Raw genomic sequence first — 22,867 nt, 5'->3', positions numbered from 1 at the left:
GGTAGCCTATTTTTGGACACTTTTGAGTTAATTCAATACATATCAAATAAAGAGTATTGTGTATTTTCTAAGTTAATTAAGAACTTATAGGCAAAAGGAACACAACCGTTTTTCAGAACTACAGAAAAAGCCCTGCATCAGAGTAGTATATCTGCGGTAGAAATACTGACTTTTGCGAGGCAGAGGGATTCCTGCGAGGTAGCGATACGTCACGTTGATGGTCCCGGAGAAGTTGGACAGATCCCTGAAGGTGTGCACGTATCTCTCTGAGTTCCCAGGATGCATCAGCGTCTCTCCCAGCTGTCTCTTCTCTGCCTCCTGAAAAACAAATGACAAGAACACACAATCAAAGATAGTTTGTTTCACCCGGTGTTACCTTGCATTTGTGCTTTGATGATTGATTATTATTTTACTGCTTGAGTTGTGTGAGAGCTTGTTGATGTATTTTTGCTGTTTTAAAAAGCAACACCCCTATTATTTAAATGTATCAAGACTTGTTTTGTTCTTGATTCATCATGGAGGAAAACAAAGCCTTCTTAAGGTCACAGGGTTATTTATATACGAATTAATATTCATTAAGGTATGACAGTCAGTTTAAGTCTACACAGGAAAATGCACTTAGTTTAAAGTAAAAGTAGTAAAATCTGAAAAGGCTCCTCTGTAATTGAGCTAATTTTGAACTATTAACTAAGGTCTATGTCTCATTATGGGCTGTTGAGCAGGGTTCCCGCGGGGTCTTAAAAAGTCTTAAAAAGTCTTAAATTTGATAATATGAATTTAAGGCCTTAAAAAGGTCTTAAATATGGCCAAAAAAATAAGAAAGGTCTTAAATATGATTTAGAAGGTCTTAAAAATGATCGGATTTGAAAGGTACTTCTGTGTTGCGATAGCGTCTAAATGTGTTTTGGGGGAAATGTCCGGGCTGCAAAGTAACCAGTACGGTAATAGCCTTTCAGTTCCCCCCAACAATTTGTATTGAAATAAATCAACATGGAACCAGTAATCACTAACTTTGTTTCCGCCGGCCCCTTATTGGAGAACACCCAGCTAGTAACCTAGCAACCAAGCTTCAGCTAGCGGCAGACAGAAACTCATGTATCTTCGAATAAATATGGGGAAGTGTAAGTTCAACCGTTATTGGTTGGAAAACATCGAATTTAGTGCTTGGTTGAAACCAGGGGAGGGGAACGTGTTTAAAGCCCGCTGCACCTTTTGCAAAATAAATTAGCGTTTGTTTGGCTAATGTAGCGTTAGCTAGTGCAGCGTTAGCTAGTGCAGCAGCTCCCGCAACAACACATTGGGACCTCCGGGCAACGTTTGGGTCTACGTCAACCCTAAAAGCGGAGGTGCTGTAGACGCTAAATACCGTAGTTAAACACCAATCATACAACAGCAACGATGAAAGATTGTAGCCAAGGCAGCAGAGCTCTGAATATAGCTCTTGTCACTCTCTCTCTCACACACACACACACACACACACACACACACACACACACACACACACACACACACACACACACACACACACACACACACACACACACACACACACACACACACACACACACACACACACACACACACTAGGGCTGCTCGATTATGGCAAACATCATAATCACGATTATTTTGGTCAATAATTGATATCACAATTATTAAATACAATTATTAATTGACTTTGAAAACATCCATTTATTGAACTTTAAAACAAATAATAATTTGGACAGTATCTTTTTAACTGTTGATTACCCTGAACGTATAATTCAACTGAAAAAATAAATTAAATAAATGATACATTTAAATAAATAATATCAAAAATAATAAATACCAATAAACAAGATCAACAAATATTTTGGAGCGCACTTCCACAAGCTACTAAACATATACAAATATGATAAATAAAAATAAATTAGACTAAAATTAATTAATCAAATATGTTGTAGTGCACTGTCACAACCTAGCAAAGCAAAATAATCGATTATGTTGTTTCGTAATTGCGATTAAAATATGATTAATTGCACAGCCCACACACACACACACACACAAGCACACAGAGACACACACACATACACACTTTTTGTCTAACACGCTAACACAGTTCTGTACTGTTATGCTGTTATGTTCAGTCATTGTTCTTATGTTGAACATGAATACATTTATGGGACGTATTTCTTCTTTCATAGCAATTTTCCTTCATACTTTCTTGCCGTGAAATAGGTCTTAAATTCTATTCAAAGTGGTCTTAAAAAGGTCTTAAAAAGTCTTAAATTTGAGTTGGCGAAACCTGCAGGAACCCTGGTTGAGGAACTTTGATCATATGATTGTTTAGTCAGTTTTGTTAACCTGTTAAGCCCTGAGCCTGTTTTCCAGGTCTCAGGCTCGAAAATGACATGCCCAGAACAAATGACTATATCTTCCCTTCTAAAAGGGGTAAATTAATATTTTTTTCTCAAAGCAATGATAAACCTGTGAGTTGGATGTAGAAGAGTCAGAATCAATATAGATTTTTTTTTATTTTAAAGTAAATTCAGATTGAACATAGTAAACATTTTAAAATGGTTGTGTCCGTCCAAAAACCACCCTTGAATGATGGGATAGTAGACTAAAAGCTTTAGGAATCCAAACTATGACATATAATAAGTACCCTGTATCAAGATTGATGCAGAACAAGTGACATTTGACCTTTTTAGAGAGGTTTAGCAAAAAAAAAACACTTCTGGGGTCATTTGGGTGCATTTTCCATATCTCTAATAAGGGTATTTTACCTTGAGTTCTGTGCTAAGTGCGATAGCATTTTTCGCTCAGGGCTAATTCAGAGCCTTTGTTATTACCCTTTTGTTTCATTTAGCTAAAAATGGTTAATATTGTCTGATAGCTGAGTTTCTTCCCGTTAAGTGGGTATGACACACTCATAGTTTGTTAAATATTAAGAAGCCCTCAGACGCTGGGGCCGTGGGGTTTAACTGGTTTAAAGAACAATCTAACTCAACATTATTGGATATGTGAACACCTGAAAACAGTCTTAAAAGTAATGTAGTAGAATATAAAGTGGCTTGAGAAAAAAAATACCTCTAATGACAGAATGAAAAATGGTACAATAAGCATAAAGAAAATGCGGATGAATCTCACCAGCACGTATCCATCGTCCATGTAGAGGTTGAAGAAGAGGAGGAAGGTGATGAGGAAGCCGAGGAAGGGGAACATGGAGCGTTTCCTGAAGCACCTCATCTTCTCCACGGACTTCCACATGAGCCTCAAGATCTCTGCAGGAAATCAGACATTAACAGGAAAGCTGGTCATTTAAAGTGTTATAACTCAACGGTAACACAGTAAACCACCGACTAAAGGCAACGTTAGTTTGAAGCTGTTCTGTTTGTCATTTAATGTAAGAATATGTTGCCAACGTTATGAAGAAGCTGCACTGCTAAGATTTAAACTGTGTCTTCGGTAAAACTTATTATAGATCATAAAATAATTGTCAGTTTTTACTTATTATCTCAGATGTACCGTATGTCATCGTGTGTATATTGTCACACTCTATTTCATATCTGATCATTTTGAGCCTCCATAAGTCATTTTGTGCTTGTTATCTTCTCTCTTCACCTTCACTTTTAAAATAAAGGTTTGGTGACTTTTACAGTAATTAATCAGGGCCTCTTTTATCCTATGATTTTACATCTACACACTTAGTCTTTGTGTCATTTGGAAATGAGCTGGTATTATTGTTTTACCGAGTTGATGAAATCAATAAAGTTTGGGCGCTATAAAACCAAAACTAAGAGCTAAAAGACACAACAGATCTGCCGAGATGAGACCTGTCACTGTGAGCCATTCCTCTCACATCCCACACACTCATTTGCTCCTTTGTTAATATGAAAATATCGATTAGAGCAGCTCCAATTAAAATAATCATTAGTCGCAGCCTGAAGTATCAATCTGCACGCCGGATGGATTCTCATCTTTAATTGGGTTGCGATGAGGTGCTCAGCGTGACAGATGTGGCCATCAGTGCTGACACACACGCACACGCACGCACACACACACACACACACACACACACACACACACACACACACACGCACGCACACACACACACACACACACACACACACACACACACACACACACAGGCTGATTTATCACTGGATTAAGCAGAGTGACTGCTAATAATGGCCCATTTTAGTTGCTAATCTAACATCACAGGGGGAAGCATCACTCATCTGTTCAGTTTGTGCGTGTTGTTTGAAAACGTATTAAACACAAAGTGACATCTCCTTTCAGAAAACAAACGCCTGCAGCCCCTCAGTGATGACAGGTTTGGGAGTAACAGACTACATGTAACAGGATTATGTCATCAGGATACAAAAAAAGTAATCAGATTACTGCTGCAGTACTGCTTACTATTGGCATTTCATTTTGCCCCATTATGCTTTTTGGGGGTTTTCCCTTTCCTGTTGTGTGTTATATAGGTTTGTACGTGATAGGCTAAGGGACGGGACATCTCTAAGCAGTTGACCAATCACAACAGAGCCGGCCAGCTAACCAATCAGAGCAGACTGGGCTCTGGTTTCAGACAGAGGGTGAAAAGAGGTGCTGCAGCACAGGTAGTAGGAGAAAAATAAAGAGCTTTTTGAACATTAAAGCATGGAGACATGTCACAGTAGAGACAAAATACAAATATGAACCTAAAATGAGTATAATAGGGCCCCCTGAAGTAAAAAAAAATTTCCCTGCTCCTTATCTGTCCTATTTGGCTCCTCATCTAAAAAAAACAGCAGATCCCACGACACATTCCCTAATTCTGAAGTTGCGTAACATAAAAACGTAGCTTTGGATGTGAGAAGTCGTGAGCTCCCCCGTGATAAGGACACACTGGGCCCGATAACTCAATAAACAACTTATTATTTATTGTGTTATTTCTTGCTTGAGTTCTGTTTTAGAGAAAGGGAAAAAAACACATCTATATCTACAAGAGAAGAAAGCACTTCAGTGTGTTTTTCTGACAAGAAAAAGCTCCACCTGAAAGATGCAGCGGCAAGCTAAGTGGACACTCAATGACATCTGGGAGTCAATATGTATTATGAAAGTCCACACACACACACACACACACACACACACACACACACACACACACACACACACACACACACACACACACACACACACACACACACACACACACACACACACACACACACACACACACACACACACACACACACACACACACACACACACACACACACACACACACACACACACACACACACAGTTATCTGAGATAGCAGCCTGCAAAATCAGATATTGAAACGATGAAAGAATATCCAACAAGGTGAAATAATGGCCGCATGCTTTGTCTGCGAGAGAAAACACTGGTGAGAAATTAGATTTTTGTTTGCTTTCTCCGAGTGAATCCAAACAACAAACAAGCCTCCCATAGGTCACGTACATTTATATGGAAATGAGGGTACGTCTATGAATAAATAAGCACCATTTGTTGTTGGGTGTGTTTGCTTTGGTTTAAGAAACTGCTTCTCTGCCAAGTTTTGTTTTTTTCCTCAGCAAATTATCAGCGTCTGAGAAAGCTCATTTCTACGACTGAAGTCATTTCAGATTAGAGGAAGGGAAGTAATAACAGGTAGAGAGGAATACCAATAAGTTTTGAAAAGACTATAGGTGGATCCGTCTAACTGTAGTGCAACAGTCTCTCTCTCTATAAACTTTAAACACAAGTCATGTGCACGGAAATGCTGTTCAACCATTGGTCAGACATTAAGGAGGTACAAACGCAAATCCCGGCCATTTCTACCGGAGCCTCCGCCATGGAGCATCGGCAGGTTATTTTCATGCTGCTGTTAATCTGGAGATCAACAGACTCTACGAGCATATTATTATATAATCAGACAACGTCCATTAAAAAAAATATTATAACACATATAATGAGAGACGTTCTGCAGTCAGGAGGAGGTTTCACCGACGGCAGGTGTTCTTACTTTTATGTAGTTGACGGAGCATTTTTACTTTACACGACACTGTTCAACACTTCATTCTGATTTACTCTTTCGCTAAAGATTTTGAAGACATCCGCGTTCTTGTGACTCGTAGATACTACGCTTCCTATGTTTTGGTGCGGACTGCGTTCACACCTACAGTATGGTTCACACCAGCGATGAACCGCTCCAGAGTTCACTAGCAAGCGGTCCGAGAGAGACCACCTCTTTTAGGCGGACCAGAGTCCGGTTGTTTAGTTCACTTCAGAGGTCTCGGACTGCGTTCACATAAACCCAAACGAACCGCACCAAGCGGGTAAACGCACAAGGGTTTGATACAACCGGACTATACAAGGCTGGTGTGAATGTGACCTTACATTTTGGTTCTATTTTAGTTTAAAGAGGCCCTATTATGCTTTTTGGGATTTTCCCTTTCTTAGTGTGTTAAGCCCCGGACACACCAACCCGATTTTGGCCGCCGATAGATGTCTGGCCGTCGATGAGCGTCCTGTCGCCCTACTCAGATTGGTGTGTCCCGCACCGTCGAGTCTTTTCGGCCGTGCCGACACCTTCCGCCGCCGCTTCGACATGTTGAATCGGGAGGCTGTCGGCCAAATCCCTGTGACATCACTATGTAACACTTGCACTTCTATTGGCTAGCGCTCAAACACATTGTACGTGATAGGCTAAGGGGCGGAACATCTCTAAGTGGTTGACCAATCACAAACGAGCCGGTCAGCAAACCAATCAGACGATCTTTTTGCTTTGTAGAACTACTTATAACTTTGTAATATTAACTATTTATGTAAAATCAGAGTGCACCCTCTAAAGGCTTTGGTTTAAGATTTAATCTGTTTCTTTTTTTTGCAGGATTATATAATATTGCCTTTTTCAGCCTATTATTGTATAAACCTCAAGTCAGAGAGTTGTCAGGATGCAACAAACACAGAAAAAGGAGATTAGAACAAGCAGGAAAAACCTCAGGTGCGTTAGAAAGTACTTTCTTTGTTTCCACACATTAATAGTAGATTTTCTCTTCCATTCCCGTCAGGTCGTATCAGAGACAGATCCTTAAATGAAGATTAAATGCCAAAGAAAGTCTGATACGAGCAGTAATTGGGAAAATTGACAGAGTTAATAAAAGTTATACGGGAGGAGCCGGCAGCTGGAGGGTTTCACCAACTGTGAAAATGTGATTGTGGAGAATGAGTGAGTGATGATTTAAATTAAACACCCTACATCAAGGTGCCCTTCAGCAAGACACTTCATCCCAGTTACTGTCAGCAGCAGCTAAAGCTCCACCAGTACGACACTGTGCTGGTGGTACTGGGAGGCTCCCAGGTGTGGACGTGTATAAACTCTGGAACATTGTGTGCTTTCTCAGCAAAAAATCCCTGAATACATTAAGAAATCTAAAAAGATGGATGGGAAACGTGTTGCTGCAGCGCCACGAGACCCCATAGTGCAATATATGCAATATATACTGAATACTATACTGCTGATTGTTCATTTTCTTTACTATGCTTGTGTACGTATTTGATCACATGTGAGCCTCCCTTTTGATTAAATATTTGAGTATATATTTCGTTTTTTGCCCTCTTCACTGCACAACACATTTGGTTGACTTTGCTTTTGACAGTATATTTCAGTTCATATATGTTCTCAATTAGACAACAATCTTGTTCACAATTTAAATAAGCATTTATCCCAAAAAGGATGTTGTGTATGCTGTTATATTTTTCCTGTGGCCTTCAGACCCCGGTCCATGTGTCTTATTGAATACATTATTTGAACAGCTCATAAATATATAGTTTAATTTGATATAAAAATGCCCAGTAATTTCCTAAAACAGCATTTCACTGAGCAAACTAACCAGATGAAAAAGTGTGTTTTTGTTGGGACTATTTCCAGCTGCGGATTAATACACCATTACTGCTATCCTATAATGATTATATGAGGAGCAAAATGTTTTATGTAGGAGTATACTTAAACATTTATCAAATGTTTTTCGTTATTTAATAATTAAGTTTTTGGGATGTTTATTCCTCATAACTGTTTATACATGTTTCTGTTTTCACCCCGTTTAAAGGGCCTCTAGTGAAGTTCTTCCCTCAGTGTGTAACCTCACAGATAAAAGCTGACTTTCCTTGGAGTTGAGTGCCGCTGCAGCCTGGCAGTAATACCAGTAATGCTCTGCAGTATAAGATGTTGTGGAGTAGATCACGGTGTCGCTGAGATGTGCTCTGGAATCTGTGCCAAGGGCTGTTAATGCCTTTTTTTAAATCCCCTCTAGTTTATGAACTTCACACAGCCTTGTGGAACTCTGTGAATATAATTTAATACACAATGTGCGTCTTAGACATTATATCCTGCTATTATTCTCCATCTCCACCCTGCACCGCGGCCCCGGGCGGAGAGCTAATGTGGGTCAAAGCACTGACTGCTGAGGAGAGCCCATCCTCATTACAGCAGCTCCTCTGGGAATACTGAAGAAGCCTTTCATGTTCCTCTTTGACCTGAAAGGTAAATACACTCCAGATACATTTACATGTTCTGCGGAGCCACTCTTCTGAAGCAGAGCGTGGTGTCTGCTGCAGGCTGCTTTCATCACAAGGACTGTGCAGCAGCAAACCATCATCATCTGAGGGAAGGATAATGGTACTCAAAAAGGTTCAATGCAGCAGCAGAATTAATATAGGCTTTGTTTTTATTTCAATTTGGAGTTTTGAGAGGTTTGAAATGGAAACAAACAGCCTGAGTGCTGCAGGAATGAGTTCTAAAACCCAGAAATTAGTTCCTTCCGGTTCCCTCCACTCAAAGTCATCAGTTTTATGAACATGTTTTTTGCTTTAGAGATGTTCACATTTTGTTCTACTACATAAAAGACATCAGTAAATAGCCAACTTGTTAATGTCTGAAGCTTCCATGCATCTTAAAAAACTGCGCATCACCATTGCTAGGCACGGACACACCAGGCCGATTATCGGCGTCGGTCCCTACTCAGATTGGTGTGTCCCGCACCGTCGGGTCTTTTCAGCCGGGCCGACGCCTTTTCGGCCAAAGGCAGTCGGCAAAAGAAATCACTCTGATTGGCTGTTCAGCTAGCGAATCAGTGCATGAGAAGCGAAACGGAAGTGAGGGACCCAAACAAACTATTAGGAAGGCAAATCTGAGATTTCATTTAACTCCAGCTCTCGACACAGGTTCGGGAAAGCCCCATGAGCTTCTCGCTGTAGAGTGAAAATGGAACGCACACGCTATTTGTTGTTTGTTTATATCACGCAGTCTGTTCTTCTTCTCTCGGTTATCACGCAGTCTGTCTTTCGGTTGCCTCTTTTGAATGACGAATACACACTACCGCCGCCTGCTGGTAAGGAGAGTTATTGCCACTCACGCATGCACAGTGCGTACGTGCTTCTTGGCCGTCGGCTGAAGTCTTTGTGGTGTGTTCCAGTGCGACATATGGCCAAGACGCAGGAGACGCGAGGCGACGCAACAGTCGGGGGTCCGTCTGTGTCAGTTCTTTGTTGTCAGATTGGTGTGTCCGGGCCTTTAGCTAAAGGCGGCTAATGCTGGTCGTCATGATGTTGGGTTGTCTCATTTAGACACTTGGTAGCAAGTTTTACCCATATACAGTATGATGGGGATATTTATTGAAATATTTTATATCTCAGACGAAAACTAGTGCTCATTTCTGCACCACTCTATAAAACACAACCACAAGTTCCATGACACATTGCTTCTATAATTGCAAGAATAAACTCAGAAATGTTTTTTTATTCCAAACATTCTTCTCACTAAGATTGAACTTCTTTTCACACAGCACAAATACAAAATAATGAATGGAAACTGGATGACATGCTGATAGACGTTTAGTTAATTTAGCAGGGAACACACTGAGCCTTTTTTACATCACAGAAAAACTTGTGTTTGAAATTCTGCACACTGACTCCGCCTTTGGCTCGACTGTTTCTAAGCTTCGTGTAATAAGTGACATGAATATGAAGCGATGTTACGGTCAGAGCAAATCCATATTCAACTCAGAATAATAATGAGAACGCAATGCTTTCAAAATATTAATTATAAAATGGATAATCAGCACCTCTAATGAGATGCCATGTTAATAAGACTGTGTGTTCAACAACAAGGCCTTTTGGTAAACACCATTGTCCATTTGCTTGTTGACATCCGGCGGGAGCCACAGGGACACAGCTGAGTGTGTGTGTGTGTGTGTGTGTGGGGGTGTCAGAGTGTGTCAGAGTGTGTGTGTGTGTGTGTGTGTGTGTGTGTGTGTGTGTGTGTGTGTGTGTGTGTGTGTGTGTGTGTGTGGGGGGTGTCAGAGTGTGTGGGTGCAGCAGGAAAACGATTGATAAAGTGACACTGATGAAAATGTGTTGATGCTGTTTGTTTTAATGTTTTTCACTGATTTCATTTGAGTTAGAAATTAACATTAACATTGATGAAACGAGTGTAACATATATTTATATTACTCACTGATAAAACACATGTCTGTTTATATTGTTTGATTCATCGGTTAATAAATGCAAAATGCTTTACAATTAAATCCATTGCTCATTAAAGGGGCCCTACTATGCACATGTTAGGCTCATATTTGTATTTGTGTGTCTCTCCTGTGACATGTCTCCATGCTTTAATGTTCAAAAAGCTCTATTTTTCTCATACTGCCTGTGCTGCAGCACCTCTTTTCACAGAGTGTGTGGGAGAGAAACTCCCTCTGGAGGGATCTTTTTGCAGACCATTTACATGCACACAAACCTATATAACACACTAGAGGAAATGGCAAACATCAAAAAAGCATAATAGGACCTCTTTAAAGTCCTTTCCAGATGTCTTGAATTGAAAGAAATCGAAGTAAAACCTCAACACCACAATCCTAACAGCCAAACATCACAGCTGAAGCGAGATTTCATGTCCCATAATGAGGGTTACTTCAAGTTTGATTGAGCCACTGACACTCAATCTCCGGGCAGATTAAAGTTGGCGCACGGATTGGAACTCAGAGGAAAATGTTAATCGAGTTCAGAGGGAGCGGGCGAGGGAATCATCGGCGAATAAACAGCATTTTCTTCCAGAAGAAAGCAAATCTTGTTGCTACTAGCGGGGAGTTTTAGCGACTGCCTCTGTGTTTACTTATTCAACAAGGGGGGGGGGGGGGGGGGGGGGGGGCTCAGACTGCAGGATCCAGCAGTTAGCTTCTTCCTGCTGCTGGACGAGGGGATAGCAGACCCATTAAAAATGCATGGGAACATGCATAGCTGCAACAAATTCATTCCCCCACGTTGCATGTTTGGTTGTCTGATGCAACTCTCTGCAGCGAGGGGATTGGAGTTGATGCAGCATTGCTTTTGTTGCAAAGGGATCTTCAAAAACGATTGGTTTTGCACGTTTTAGACAATTTACTATGAATCAGAGTTCATTAGTTTTGCACAGGCATGAGCAGGTATGTTTGAAAAGAATGAGGAGCAGAGGGGATATTTTAGATATTTTTCAAATTCTTGAAATTAAATAGGATACCTTCTTGTTATGATATAATACATTGAAGAGACCAATGCAAATCACATAATGTAACACAAATCACTAAATGCAGATTGATGTTAGAAATCTTGGTTGAGTTGTGTTAGTTTAGAAATTACTTGAATTCAGTCCATATGAACCAATGGTTTCCGGGGAAACAGTAAGACAAACATAGCGGAAATTTAAACCTGTTTTTTCGCAATAAGAAATAGTAAATTAATTAATTTCAAACTGGTATGGTCCTTAAAGGTCACCTATCATGCTATTGTTAGGCAATAGCATAGGTCTCAGATATATACAAATATATAAAAAACATGTCTATGAAGTGTTTTGCTCAAAATACCAAACAGATCACCCATTCTAGCCATGCCTCATATCCCTCTATTTCACTTCCTGTTTCAAAAGTGCTGATTTTATGTATAAAGCTTAACAAAATAAAAATTGATAACAAATAAAAAAGGAGGGGTCTGAGCTCATGCGGGACCCGGCAGCTACTGTCTAAACTAAATACTGCCGTGATGAAACGCCATATCATGGATTATCATGGATTATTTCTGAAACAGTATGGAGCTCAAAGGCTTTCTCTCTTGCCGGTTATACCACAAGGTGAGTTCCTTTTTATTTCCTGCTTCTTCACACACATGCTCTCCAGTACAGGTTAGCTCTGAGTGTTAGCGATGCTAATGTAAACACCGACCATATTACGTCCAAAACAGTCGGGCATCGTTTCTGATAGCAACGTTTCTGATAGGGCCGTGGGTCCACATTTCAGATATTACGTCATATCGGACACAAATCTGGATCAGCTCCGTTGTAGCCCCGTTTTTAGAGATTTGGGTACGGAGGAAAAGAGAGAGGGTTTTATTTTGTGACGCTGCGTGAGTTCCCCGACACACCGGGGACACATATTTATTAGGGCTGTCAGTCGATTAAAATAGTTAATCGCGATTAATCGCACATTTATCTGTTCTAAATGTACCTTAGAGGGATATCTTTCAAGTTTTTAATACTCTTATCAACATATGAGTGGACAAATATGCTTTATATGTTTGTTTATTATCATTTGAACAATGACAAATATTCTCATGAATATTAAACACAACAACCTGAACATTACAAATATTCGCCTCAATTCAACCTGGAACCTCTCTCATACAATAATACAATACAAAGTGTGTGTGTGTGTGTGTGTGTGTGTGTGTGTGTGTGTGTGTGTGTGTGTGTGTGTGTGTGTGTGTGTGTGTGTGTGAGAATGTGTGAATGTGTGTGAATGTGGAGACACTATGATGGATCGTTGGAGCTATGTGCAGCTCAAGGCATATATGCTCGAACGGGAGCTGCCAGGACGCTGCAATCATGTTGCGCGCACTATCCGTGCTGAGTGTGCTGACTTTTCGTACAATGTCCCACTGTCTGGCTACCTGCATAAAGTCAAGTGCTCGGCGCAGTTGTCGGCGAAATGTCGCTCCTCTGTTTTCATTGAAACAGCTCCTATCCGTTAGCGCAGCTAGCTAGCACCAGATGCTAACAACAACAACAACACGTAAGGTGTGCCTCGCTCGCCCCACACATACACACACCCTCCCGGTCCTCCCGATGGCCAGTCCGGGCCTGCCGGTGAGCGTGGAAGTGTGGTCTGCCACAAGCGGGCGGCAGGAGCGGGGCTGTCAGCATCAGCTTGTAGATGGTATTTTAAACTCGATGCGCTCTGAAACTACGGGGCGGGGCGGCCGAGGACAACAAATACACATGCGTTAATCGCGTTAAAATAATTATGTCGTTAATTTAAGTTTCTTATATATTCTCTAAATAATTTCATTGCATATTGTTTTTTTTTACATTAATGTATGACCATTATATTTGTCGTATGCTTGCATGGCATGTTTTTAATGGAGTGTCTTTGAGTTCTGAGAAAAGCGCTATAGCGTATAAAATAAATGTATTATATCTATTTAGTTATTATTATCATTATTACCTGCTCACCAGAGGCCTGTACTACGAAGCCGGATTTTCGCTTAGCCGGCTGACTTCAGGGAAAACTCGGGCTTTCCGGTCCTACGACGCTGGTTCTCTTTTTAGCGGGCTAGATCTCCATGGTAACTTATGCTGAGCGGCTAACCTCCTCGGGAGGAGGTTAGGTTGCAGGCTAAGAGATCAACTCAGTGAAAGCACCGCCTGCTGACCAATCAGAGCTCCGTGTGCGGAGTTTAAAGCTATCAAGTCATATTACAGGATAGAGGAAATACAGAAAACTGCCGTTGCAGGAAAGACGGCCGGCAAAAATCAACTGACTGTGTGAACGTGAAAATGAATAGAATATCCCCTCCCATCTTCAGAGCAATCTGACTAATATAACATTTGCGTTAAGAAAGCTTACTTAAATATCTGCCACGACATAAGTAACCGGATCACAGTAACATTAAGTACAGTCCGCGGCACTGTGAGTGCAGACGTCGATGTGTCCCATTATCATTCATATCATATCACATCATAATGTATCATATATTTCCTTATTTGAGTCAGCTTCTTGAGCCGTATCTGGCCGTGCAACACTCACAGTGTCACATACTGTATGCAGAAGTATTATTTTAAGCAACACATTAAGTTGACGAAACACTCGAGTCAAATTCTCCTAATTAAAGTCAGATCCACTCGTGTCTTGGACGGGGCAGTGATTTAATAAACCTGTTAATGTATGCATTCAAACGCTTTTTCTTTTACCAGCTGTATTCACCTTGCAGGTGCAGCTATGTGGCTTTTATCCTGGATAAAGTGTTTAAGTCATGGATGTTTAAAGTTTAACTTCTTCATATTTGACTAATATTAAAGTTAACTTTTCATTCAGGAAGTATGACGCTGCGCTGTCAGTACGCTTGTCCGTGTTTGAGATTGGTCGAATGCTCCAAATACCACCCCTTTCATGTGAACGCGCACCTAACTAGATAGGACACGGTTGGCTTGAGCGATCCACTTGATAACCAGCGTCGTAGTACAGCTTAGCGAGAGCGCGTATGTTTTGGATTGGGCCAACCGGCTAACTCAAACATATCCAGGTTAGGAAAATCCGGCTTCGTAGTACAGGCCTCAGGAGAGACACAAACAATAACACACACTCACGCACTGAAGCAATCTGGCATGTTCCAAGGACAGTTTGACAGTATTACTGCTGGGTCTGAACCACAAGCCTGTCACGATTTTAGTTTTGTCTGTCTTGTCATGGTTTTATTTTGCAATTCTGTTTTCCCTGTGTCTGGTCTTCCTTCCTGTGTTTTCCCTCCTGTGTCTGATTGTCTGATTGTGTTCACCTGTTGCCCTTGTGTTTCTGCCTCCCCTGCCCAGCTGTGTCTTGTCCTGTGATTACCCTGCTGTGTATTTAGTCTTGACTTCCCCTGTGCTCCAGGTCGGTTCATTGTCTTTCCTTTCACGTCACGCTCCATGTTTGTCCCTGAAGTTGTTGGTCCTGGATTCCTTACTCGTGCTCCCCTGATTTGGTAATGTTAAGTTTGTTCCTTGTTTTCTTTTGTCATCGGCTTTTGTGAAATAGAGCTCGCTTTTTGTTACCCTTTGAAACCCGCTTCTCCCTTTTTAAACTGCTTTTGGGTCCTACCTTTCCCTCAAATCCTGACAAAACCCTCTGATTGGTGGACCGCTGCTCTAAATTATTCCATATTACCGGTGGATCTAGTTGCATTACAAGTGCAGGTGAAGAATTTCACAATGTTTCTCTCATAATTTCCAACTTTCTTCTGGGACTAGCCAAAATCAGGTTGTGTACAAATAAAAATGATTGTCCATCTGATCCAAGAGGCTTTTTAAAGAGTTTATTTAGCTCAATATTTTTCTTAAAAGTACATTGCTTCGGTAAATGAACTTGGTTAAAGTCCACCACTGGCTTCTAACTGGTTATCTTTGTGAATGAAGCAGCGGGAGATTTGTCACAGTGTCTCTGTGGTCTATTTGAGGCGAACAGCCGCTGTCATTATTATGTAGCGTTGAGGATCAGTGTTGGGCCTCGATGACTCAGTCACACTTTGTTTGACGTCAGAGTGAAATTATAGGTGTAGAAATGACAGATTTGAGTGAGAAGGGGTTGACAGGAGGTGTGTGGTGTTTGAGGAAGGGGGTTATTTTCAGAAACATGGTCACCTCATAGATGTTGATACTGCCGGGCAAAAATACCCAAAAATGAAAAGAAAGCCAGAAGAAATGTATGTATTAAATGTATCGGCTATATACAAAAAATGCATGTCTTCTTCTGCTTATCATGTTCAAAGATTAACCATGAAAGCCTGTTTTATTTCTACAAATACATATTATTGCTCGTGACCTAACAGATGAACACAAGTTCCTGCATATCACTTTCCCCCTGACGGAGGATTGACACGCTGCTGATCTACCTGGGTGTAAATGTGTTTGTGAGGCACTCCGGCTCATTAATCATTCATCGGGCGGAGGAGCGTCTGCTGAGAGCGGATTCTTGGCATTTAGACGACAGTAAACACATTTTCTGAGTGCTGCTGCGTGGTCCACATACATTCAATTCTCCTGTTATTGCGTTTCACTCGCTGTGGGGCGATAGGGCGAAGGGATATGATATCTCACCGGAGTTGCCAATAATAAAATTCTATCAGCGAGAAAGCACCAGAGACCGAAGCACACTTTCAATAACAAGCAGCTCCTCCTGTGAGGAGTCAACAATGTCCCGAGGTGAGCTGCTGTTTGTCACTCTGCCCGCATCCCAGTCGGTGTCAGATAAATGCAAAACATGTGCCAAAGTGTGATTCCACATCTAAAATGAAACTGAGGGATTCATTAAATATTCTCAAAGCCCGTCACTGCAGGAACAGGAACATCCATGTGGAGGCAGACACTGAGAGAAGGGTGCGGTAAAACTACTTCTTATGCAGAATATTCCATTTCAGAATAATATATATGGCTATATTGTTAGATTGAATGCATAAAAACCTAAATAACACAATACAGGAAAGGGAAAAATCAAAAAACATAACAGGGCCTCTTTAAATGATTGAATTATTAATTATATATAAATGAATCTATAATTTGAAAAGAAAAAAATGCAAGGTTAATGTTGGAGTTGGTAAAGGTGGGGATAGGCTTTGTGTTCTAAAAAACTAGATATCATATATTTGTATTAATATCTTGAATATTATCAAATTAATGCAATGGAGTAGAAGGTCTGTTTGCCTCTGAGATGTAGTAGAGTACTTAAAAAAAAGTACTTGATGAAATGTACGTAGTTACTTTAAACTGATAAGATTAGGTAGACTTTATTGACACCAAATTGGGAAATTATTTTAGATTGGGAAGTTGTTGATTTACACCATATAGGGTTATTTCTTTCTACTCATTGAGTGAATTCAAGACAGGGGTCTCATTGAATATAACCTACCGTAGTACAACTGACATAAAATGTAACTTCTCAAGTACAAGTAGCCTATCTCTAAATTGAACATAAGTAAATGTACTTTTTTCCTCATGGAGTGATTTCAGGGGAAATCTACGTGGAGGCAGACAGCTGTAAAAAGGGTGCGGTGTAGTTTTGGGGGGCGCATGTGTGATTTGGTGAAGAGATGCAATATATTATGGGACGGTAAGAGGATGCTGGTCTCCATGGCGACACGTGTGTGTGTGATGGAAACATCAGAGACGCCCGGTATCTTTTGACTCTGAAACAAGAGCTCGCTGTAAAACCATCCAGAGAGGAAGAGTTGGTGTCACAGCTCACCCAGACGATGACAGTCCCCTTTTTTTACCATGAGGCGAGGATTCAGAAATATGGTAATTAACAAACTCAGAGCTGGATTCACACTCTGCTCGTCGAGTACACATTTAGAATTTGTTCTCCCCTCCTTTATGAAGGTGTTGGATAGAAAAAGGGATAGTTTTAGACAACATGTTATCAGCATGACGACTAGAGAGAAAGCAGCAGCTCATCTCTATGGGACATGAAGAGATAAGGGGTCTCATTAAAAATAATCTGTTACCTTTTCTAAGGATTTTAACATTCTACACTCAGACCTCGAGTAAAAGCAGTGGTTTAATTATTCCCCTCTAGTTTATCAGACAGAGGGTGAAAAGACGTGCTGCAGCACAGGCAGTATGAGAGAAATAAGGAGCTTTTTGAACATTAGAGCATGGAGACATGTCCCAGTAGAGACACTACATACAAAATATGAACCTGAAATCAAGCATAATATGTCCTCTTTATACTTATTTCGTTCACTTTGGTCCTTAAAGACATAGAAATCACTTGAATCACGAGAAAAAATCGATATATCAATATTGAGGAGGTTTTTTAATTAAAATGTAGTAACACTGCACAAACCTATTAAGAGCAACATTTGTCATTTGTACAATTTGTATTATCTGCAAGTGAATACATGATTAGCCTGCTCCATGAACACGGTGGAAAACGTTATAACCCTACTAACACTACGGAGGAATGAAAGCAGTTTTAAAACAGTATTGTATGTCTGTTGTCTGCTCTTCATCCATCTGCCTCTTGACATGCAGTCATAACTCACAGAGTTTGGTGTAAATGTGGCAGCCTTGGAGCGCAGAGGCTCTTCTTTCCCTCTGAACGCTCCCTGACTCCGCTGTCAGCTCCTATTGATATCAGATATATTTCACATCCAGAGCACAGACGTGAACAGTCATCCAAAAAAAAATCAGGAGATAGCAGTCAAAAATGTGGAGCCGAGCCCGACAAAGCCCCATGGTGTGAATGTGGAGCAACAAAATGATCATTACTCAGGTTCCTGCTACTCTAAGATGAACAAGATAGGATGCTAATAAATCCTCTGGGGCTCAAGTTAAAAGTGATGTTTCCCAGAATGCTCATCAATCAGACGACAGGAGGCGATGTGTTTCAGCTCCGCTTCATCTCGTGTACAATCCACACTCCTCTAATGTCTCAGTTTGTAAGTAATCGTCATTTTATGTGTAAAGTTTAAATGTTTTATGGTTTTACTTTTACTGAGACTGGCAGCATTTCTTGCTTCAAACTGTCTCCTTCTGTTCTGTTTTCTTTGGATGTTTCCGACTTTAATACCCATGACAGAAGTGGATGGAAAGGCACATTATTTTGCATTTTATTGGCTCACTTTTGGGAGATTACTTTTTGATGGAAACTTGAATTTCACTCTGTTTTATACTAGTGTGAGAGTCACTGGAGAAATGTAACTAAGTAGATTTACTCAAGTATTGTCTTACAGCTTACTTTACACATGTGAAGAATTACAAAAGAAATATCAAACAGAGATTAAATGGGATTTAAAATAGGTAAGAAAGAATGTTTTAAATTCCCATAACCTTTACTTTCTCGTTGTCGATGTAATTACTTTTTATGAATGTGAAACCATTAATTAAAGATACATTTTGTTTCATGTTTGTACTACTGGTTCTTTAAATGTGATGGATCATAGGTACTGCCTGTTGCCTGTGTTTTAAAACATATGTCATAATGGATCCCTTGTCTTTTAACTGCAAACCAAATCTACCAAAAAGATAAATAACCTGAACATGAACCTAAGCCTCTTTTGATAAAATATACTGAATTTAATTGGATTATACTAGATTAAATAGAACTAGAGTGGATTGGATTAGAAGAAACTAAATTACATTTCAACACATTGAATAAGAATACGACTTCAACTTCCATTTAAGTTCTTAAAGACAACATTAACTTTATATACCGTTTAATAGCTGGATAAAATGTCACTAATTAATTGAAACCATAATAGAATTAAGGTCGTATTTAATTGTCTGAAGCGCCTATTAGGAGTAACATTTGTTATTTGCACAATTGATTCTCTTATCTGCTCGTTAATTCATGATTAGCTGCCTCCCTGCTCCAGAAAACAAACGTAATTCAAGCTATTTAATAATTCCTTAATAACTTTTCTGGATAAGATTTAGTTTTGGTTGTTAAAAGGATCATCTGAGGACGGCGCTCAGTCTCTCTCAGTCAGCCTTGAAAGAGGGAATATGCAGGAAAATGTGTTTTGTTTGTTGAATTTCTCTCTTGTCTGACAGCAGCACTTTCTCCCTGACTGTTTTGATGAAGAGACCGGAGGAGGACCTCACCGCCGACCTCAGCTTCATCAATTAAGATTTCTGAAGTCGCTCTCATTTCCAATCTGACTGCAGCACGTCTGCCTGGAAGAATAATGAGACTCTGCTGGAGGTTTACTCCGAACACTGCACTGCAGGAAGTGCTCGCAGGATCAATTCTCATTTAGTTCCTGGCGTTTCTCATATCTCCATTCCTCAAGCGTGGTTTAAATGACACCAATTTTGCTGATTTTCTTGTGATTTCCGGATTTAGATATGAAGATATAAGAGAGTCTTGATTTGAAAAGAAACCAGAAGAGCAGAAGAACACACTTGCAGCAGCAACAATTAGTTGTCACACCTATAAGCTATTGGGCCTTTTTTTATACTGCAGAAACAAATATGTGTGATGTGATATTTTACTAATATGTTATGCAGTCCCGTCTGATTTAATTAAACACACTTCAATAGAGTGCCACAGTGACACGTCCTAAAACCCGGAAGTAAGTTAGTATTTTACCACTTCCGGTTCCTTCGACAAAAAGCAATGCAATTTCTCCATAGGATTTTTCGAAAATAGCTGGAAATAAGGTCTGTGACTGAGACGGATCACGTTTTGTTCTACGACATTAAATCCATCAGCAGTGACCCCACTGGTGATTTTTGAAGAGTTTACGTGTCTGAAAAAACGATGGTTGTTAACAAGTGGCTGAATAGGACTACAGAAGTTGTGGAGGCCGTTGTACGTCATTACACCGAACACGTAAACACTCCCGCTAAGTTTGTTTGCCCTGTTCTGCTTGAAAGCAAGTAGCTGCCTCCTGCAAACTGTTCAAACAAACGCTTCAACATGTACAATTTTGAATCTGTATTTTTGAATATGGATCTTAAGTTGGCGTGACGTTGAAGCAGCGACCCTGCTGTAGTTCGTTTATAGCATAACGTTAGCATTTTGCTTCTGGCGACTAGATTTATGATTCGAAAATTATAAAAGTAGGGTAGACATGTGGATATTATGCGGCTGAACAAAACGTGATCCGTCTCTTAAATGTGTGTCAACCACAGACCTTATTTCCAGCTATTTTCCAAAATCCTATGGAGAAATTGCATTGCTTTTTTGTCGAAGGAACCGGAAGGAGTTTACTTTCGGGTTTTAGGACGCGTCACTGTGGCACTCTATTTGTTGTTTTGAGGTTTTCTGGTATAAAATGTGTATTTATGATCACAAATGTCTAATCTGTTGTCTGGTTCCTGTGTTCAAATATATGTTTTTATTCGTATTATCTTCCTTTTTCACAATTGTATTCTTGTTTTATTGAATTCGGTTGGTATTAAGTGATTCTATTTATCACAAAAGCGATGTGTCTTAGCTGTTTATTACCAGGGAAGGGTGGGGAAGTATTGTTTTTATTTTGGTTTTATACTTTTCCTTTTAGCTTGTCAAGCATTTTGTGTTACCTAAGTACTGTATAAATAAAACTTGATTTGAATGGTGTTCTTTGTTTTGCTCTCCGGGGGTCTTGGCTTAAAGAAAACTAGATCCCCATCAACAGAGAGGAGAATCATTTTACAGAACAATTCCTAACATTACGTCTTTAAAGTCTGACGGGAGTTTCTTATGTTTCACAAGTTCCTCCAAGAACTGGAGCTGCAGAGACTCTGTGAAAATAAAACTCAGATGCTTTTTGTTGCCGCCTTTCACAATGATCAAAAGGTTTCTGTCAGGAAAAGGTGGGGACGTTTGGAAAGAGGAGACGGGTTTGCCTTATTAATACTGGAGGAGCTGCAGCCTGTCAGAGCGCCTGCTGGGAAACCTTCTACAGCGCTTCCTGCACAACACCTCACACACCAGATGTCGAACTAAATATAAAAAACTGAGCAATTACCAAACCTGCAGTTCCTGCCAATTTAACATTCAATATACTCTTCCCTTTCCTTCTGTCTTATGCCTGAGAGCTTGAAATAAATGTACTCACAAATTGTTTTGTTTAGGTGCAAATATGAGGTGCTTTAACTTTACTTGAGTTTTTTTCAGAATTCAAAACTACTGTTTCCATTTTGGACGAAAATGTTTTTGCATAATACTATGCATTAAATAGCTGGATCATGTAAACCGTCAGGAATTGTAATTTATTATACTTTATAAAACGGACAAGTCAAATCAAGCAATCTGATTGGTTCTTACCCGTGATATATGAGCGTATATCAAGGGTAGAATTGTAGTTACTTTTCACAAGTCATGTTTCCCTCCGCGTCTGAGAAAAGCTACAACCGTTACAGCTGTTACATTACGTCCGTTACGAAACTAACTAACTAACAAAGCTTAAGATGGAAACATTTAAGGTTAACTTCGACCTCCGGGGTGGCCTTACTGTGGAGGAGTGGATTGAGCAGTGCCTATCTCCAGAAAAAAAAGCACCTAAACGACGACATGCAGAGCTACGTGAAGAGCAGGTAGACCAACTGGAAAAGTACCACCATTCAAAAGCTTTCTGATGCGGGTCTTGAAACAAAGAAAATAAATGATGACCGTTAGTGGCCACAGGTGCGAAAGCTCTCTCCAGAGCTACTGGAAGCCGAATCTCGGGGACCGGAGAAAGTGGAGCAATATTCTCGCCACGCCAAGCAACAGCCTAGAACAAACTCAACCTAGTACAAGTAACCTCGTACCTCGGCGTGGTGCGTTGGGCCGAACCACGCCCCTTAACTGTGATATAATGACCATATACCACGGCCTGTCGTGAGCTATTGCTTAATTATATCAAGTGTAGGAGCCAAAATGCCTGTTTTGCCATTACTTATTATTTCTATTATTATCTTCATTTCTGTTTGCATCACGTTTAATTCTTATTGTTTATCACTTCCGGCAATGGTCACGTGGGTCACGTGGGTGTGGTTTATTGGTATTTAGGTCACCTGTTGGATGCCGGCTTTGGGGATATGACGTAGGAAGAGGGCGAATTTGCTCTGATACTTTCTGTTGACCGTGTGGTCTGGAGTTGTATATTGTTTGCTTGTCGTCTTTATTAAACACTATGGACTATAAATGACTACGGACTCTTACATGGAACGCGTCACAGCAAAGCGCAAGTTTCAGCCTCTCAGCGGCAGGGAGTTTTTTCCGCTACATCAAGTGTTCCAGCTAAACGGTCTGCTGCTGCAATATGTCTGTGAGTATTTTTGGGCCACAAGTGCCTTTATGGAAGTGACCGTGTTGACAGCAGGAGATGGAGGGAATGGTCCAGGGCAAATCTAGAAACCAGGTCCTCTGC

At 40.4% G+C, this 22,867-nt stretch overlaps 1 protein-coding gene across 2 annotated transcripts in view; it reads right to left on the bottom strand.

Annotated features, from left to right (window-relative positions):
- The window catches only part of LOC117497292 (alpha-1,3-mannosyl-glycoprotein 4-beta-N-acetylglucosaminyltransferase C-like), a 45,201-nt gene that overhangs the window by 2,590 nt on the left and 19,744 nt on the right, over positions 1 to 22,867 (bottom strand). For both annotated transcript variants that reach the window (XM_034149237.1, XM_034149238.1), the window contains exons 2-3: positions 3,127 to 3,260; positions 171 to 318 (exon numbers count right to left, since the gene is read on the bottom strand). In XM_034149237.1, coding sequence (XP_034005128.1) covers positions 171 to 318; positions 3,127 to 3,246 — 268 coding nt within the window. In that variant the 5' untranslated portion in view covers positions 3,247 to 3,260. The remainder of the gene's footprint in view (positions 1 to 170; positions 319 to 3,126; positions 3,261 to 22,867) is intronic.

The sequence above is a fragment of the Trematomus bernacchii genome, unplaced genomic scaffold (genome assembly GCF_902827165.1).
Source record: "Trematomus bernacchii unplaced genomic scaffold, fTreBer1.1, whole genome shotgun sequence".
NCBI classification, from domain to species: domain Eukaryota; kingdom Metazoa; phylum Chordata; class Actinopteri; order Perciformes; family Nototheniidae; genus Trematomus; species Trematomus bernacchii.
This window is presented reverse-complemented; position numbering and strand designations above follow the sequence as displayed.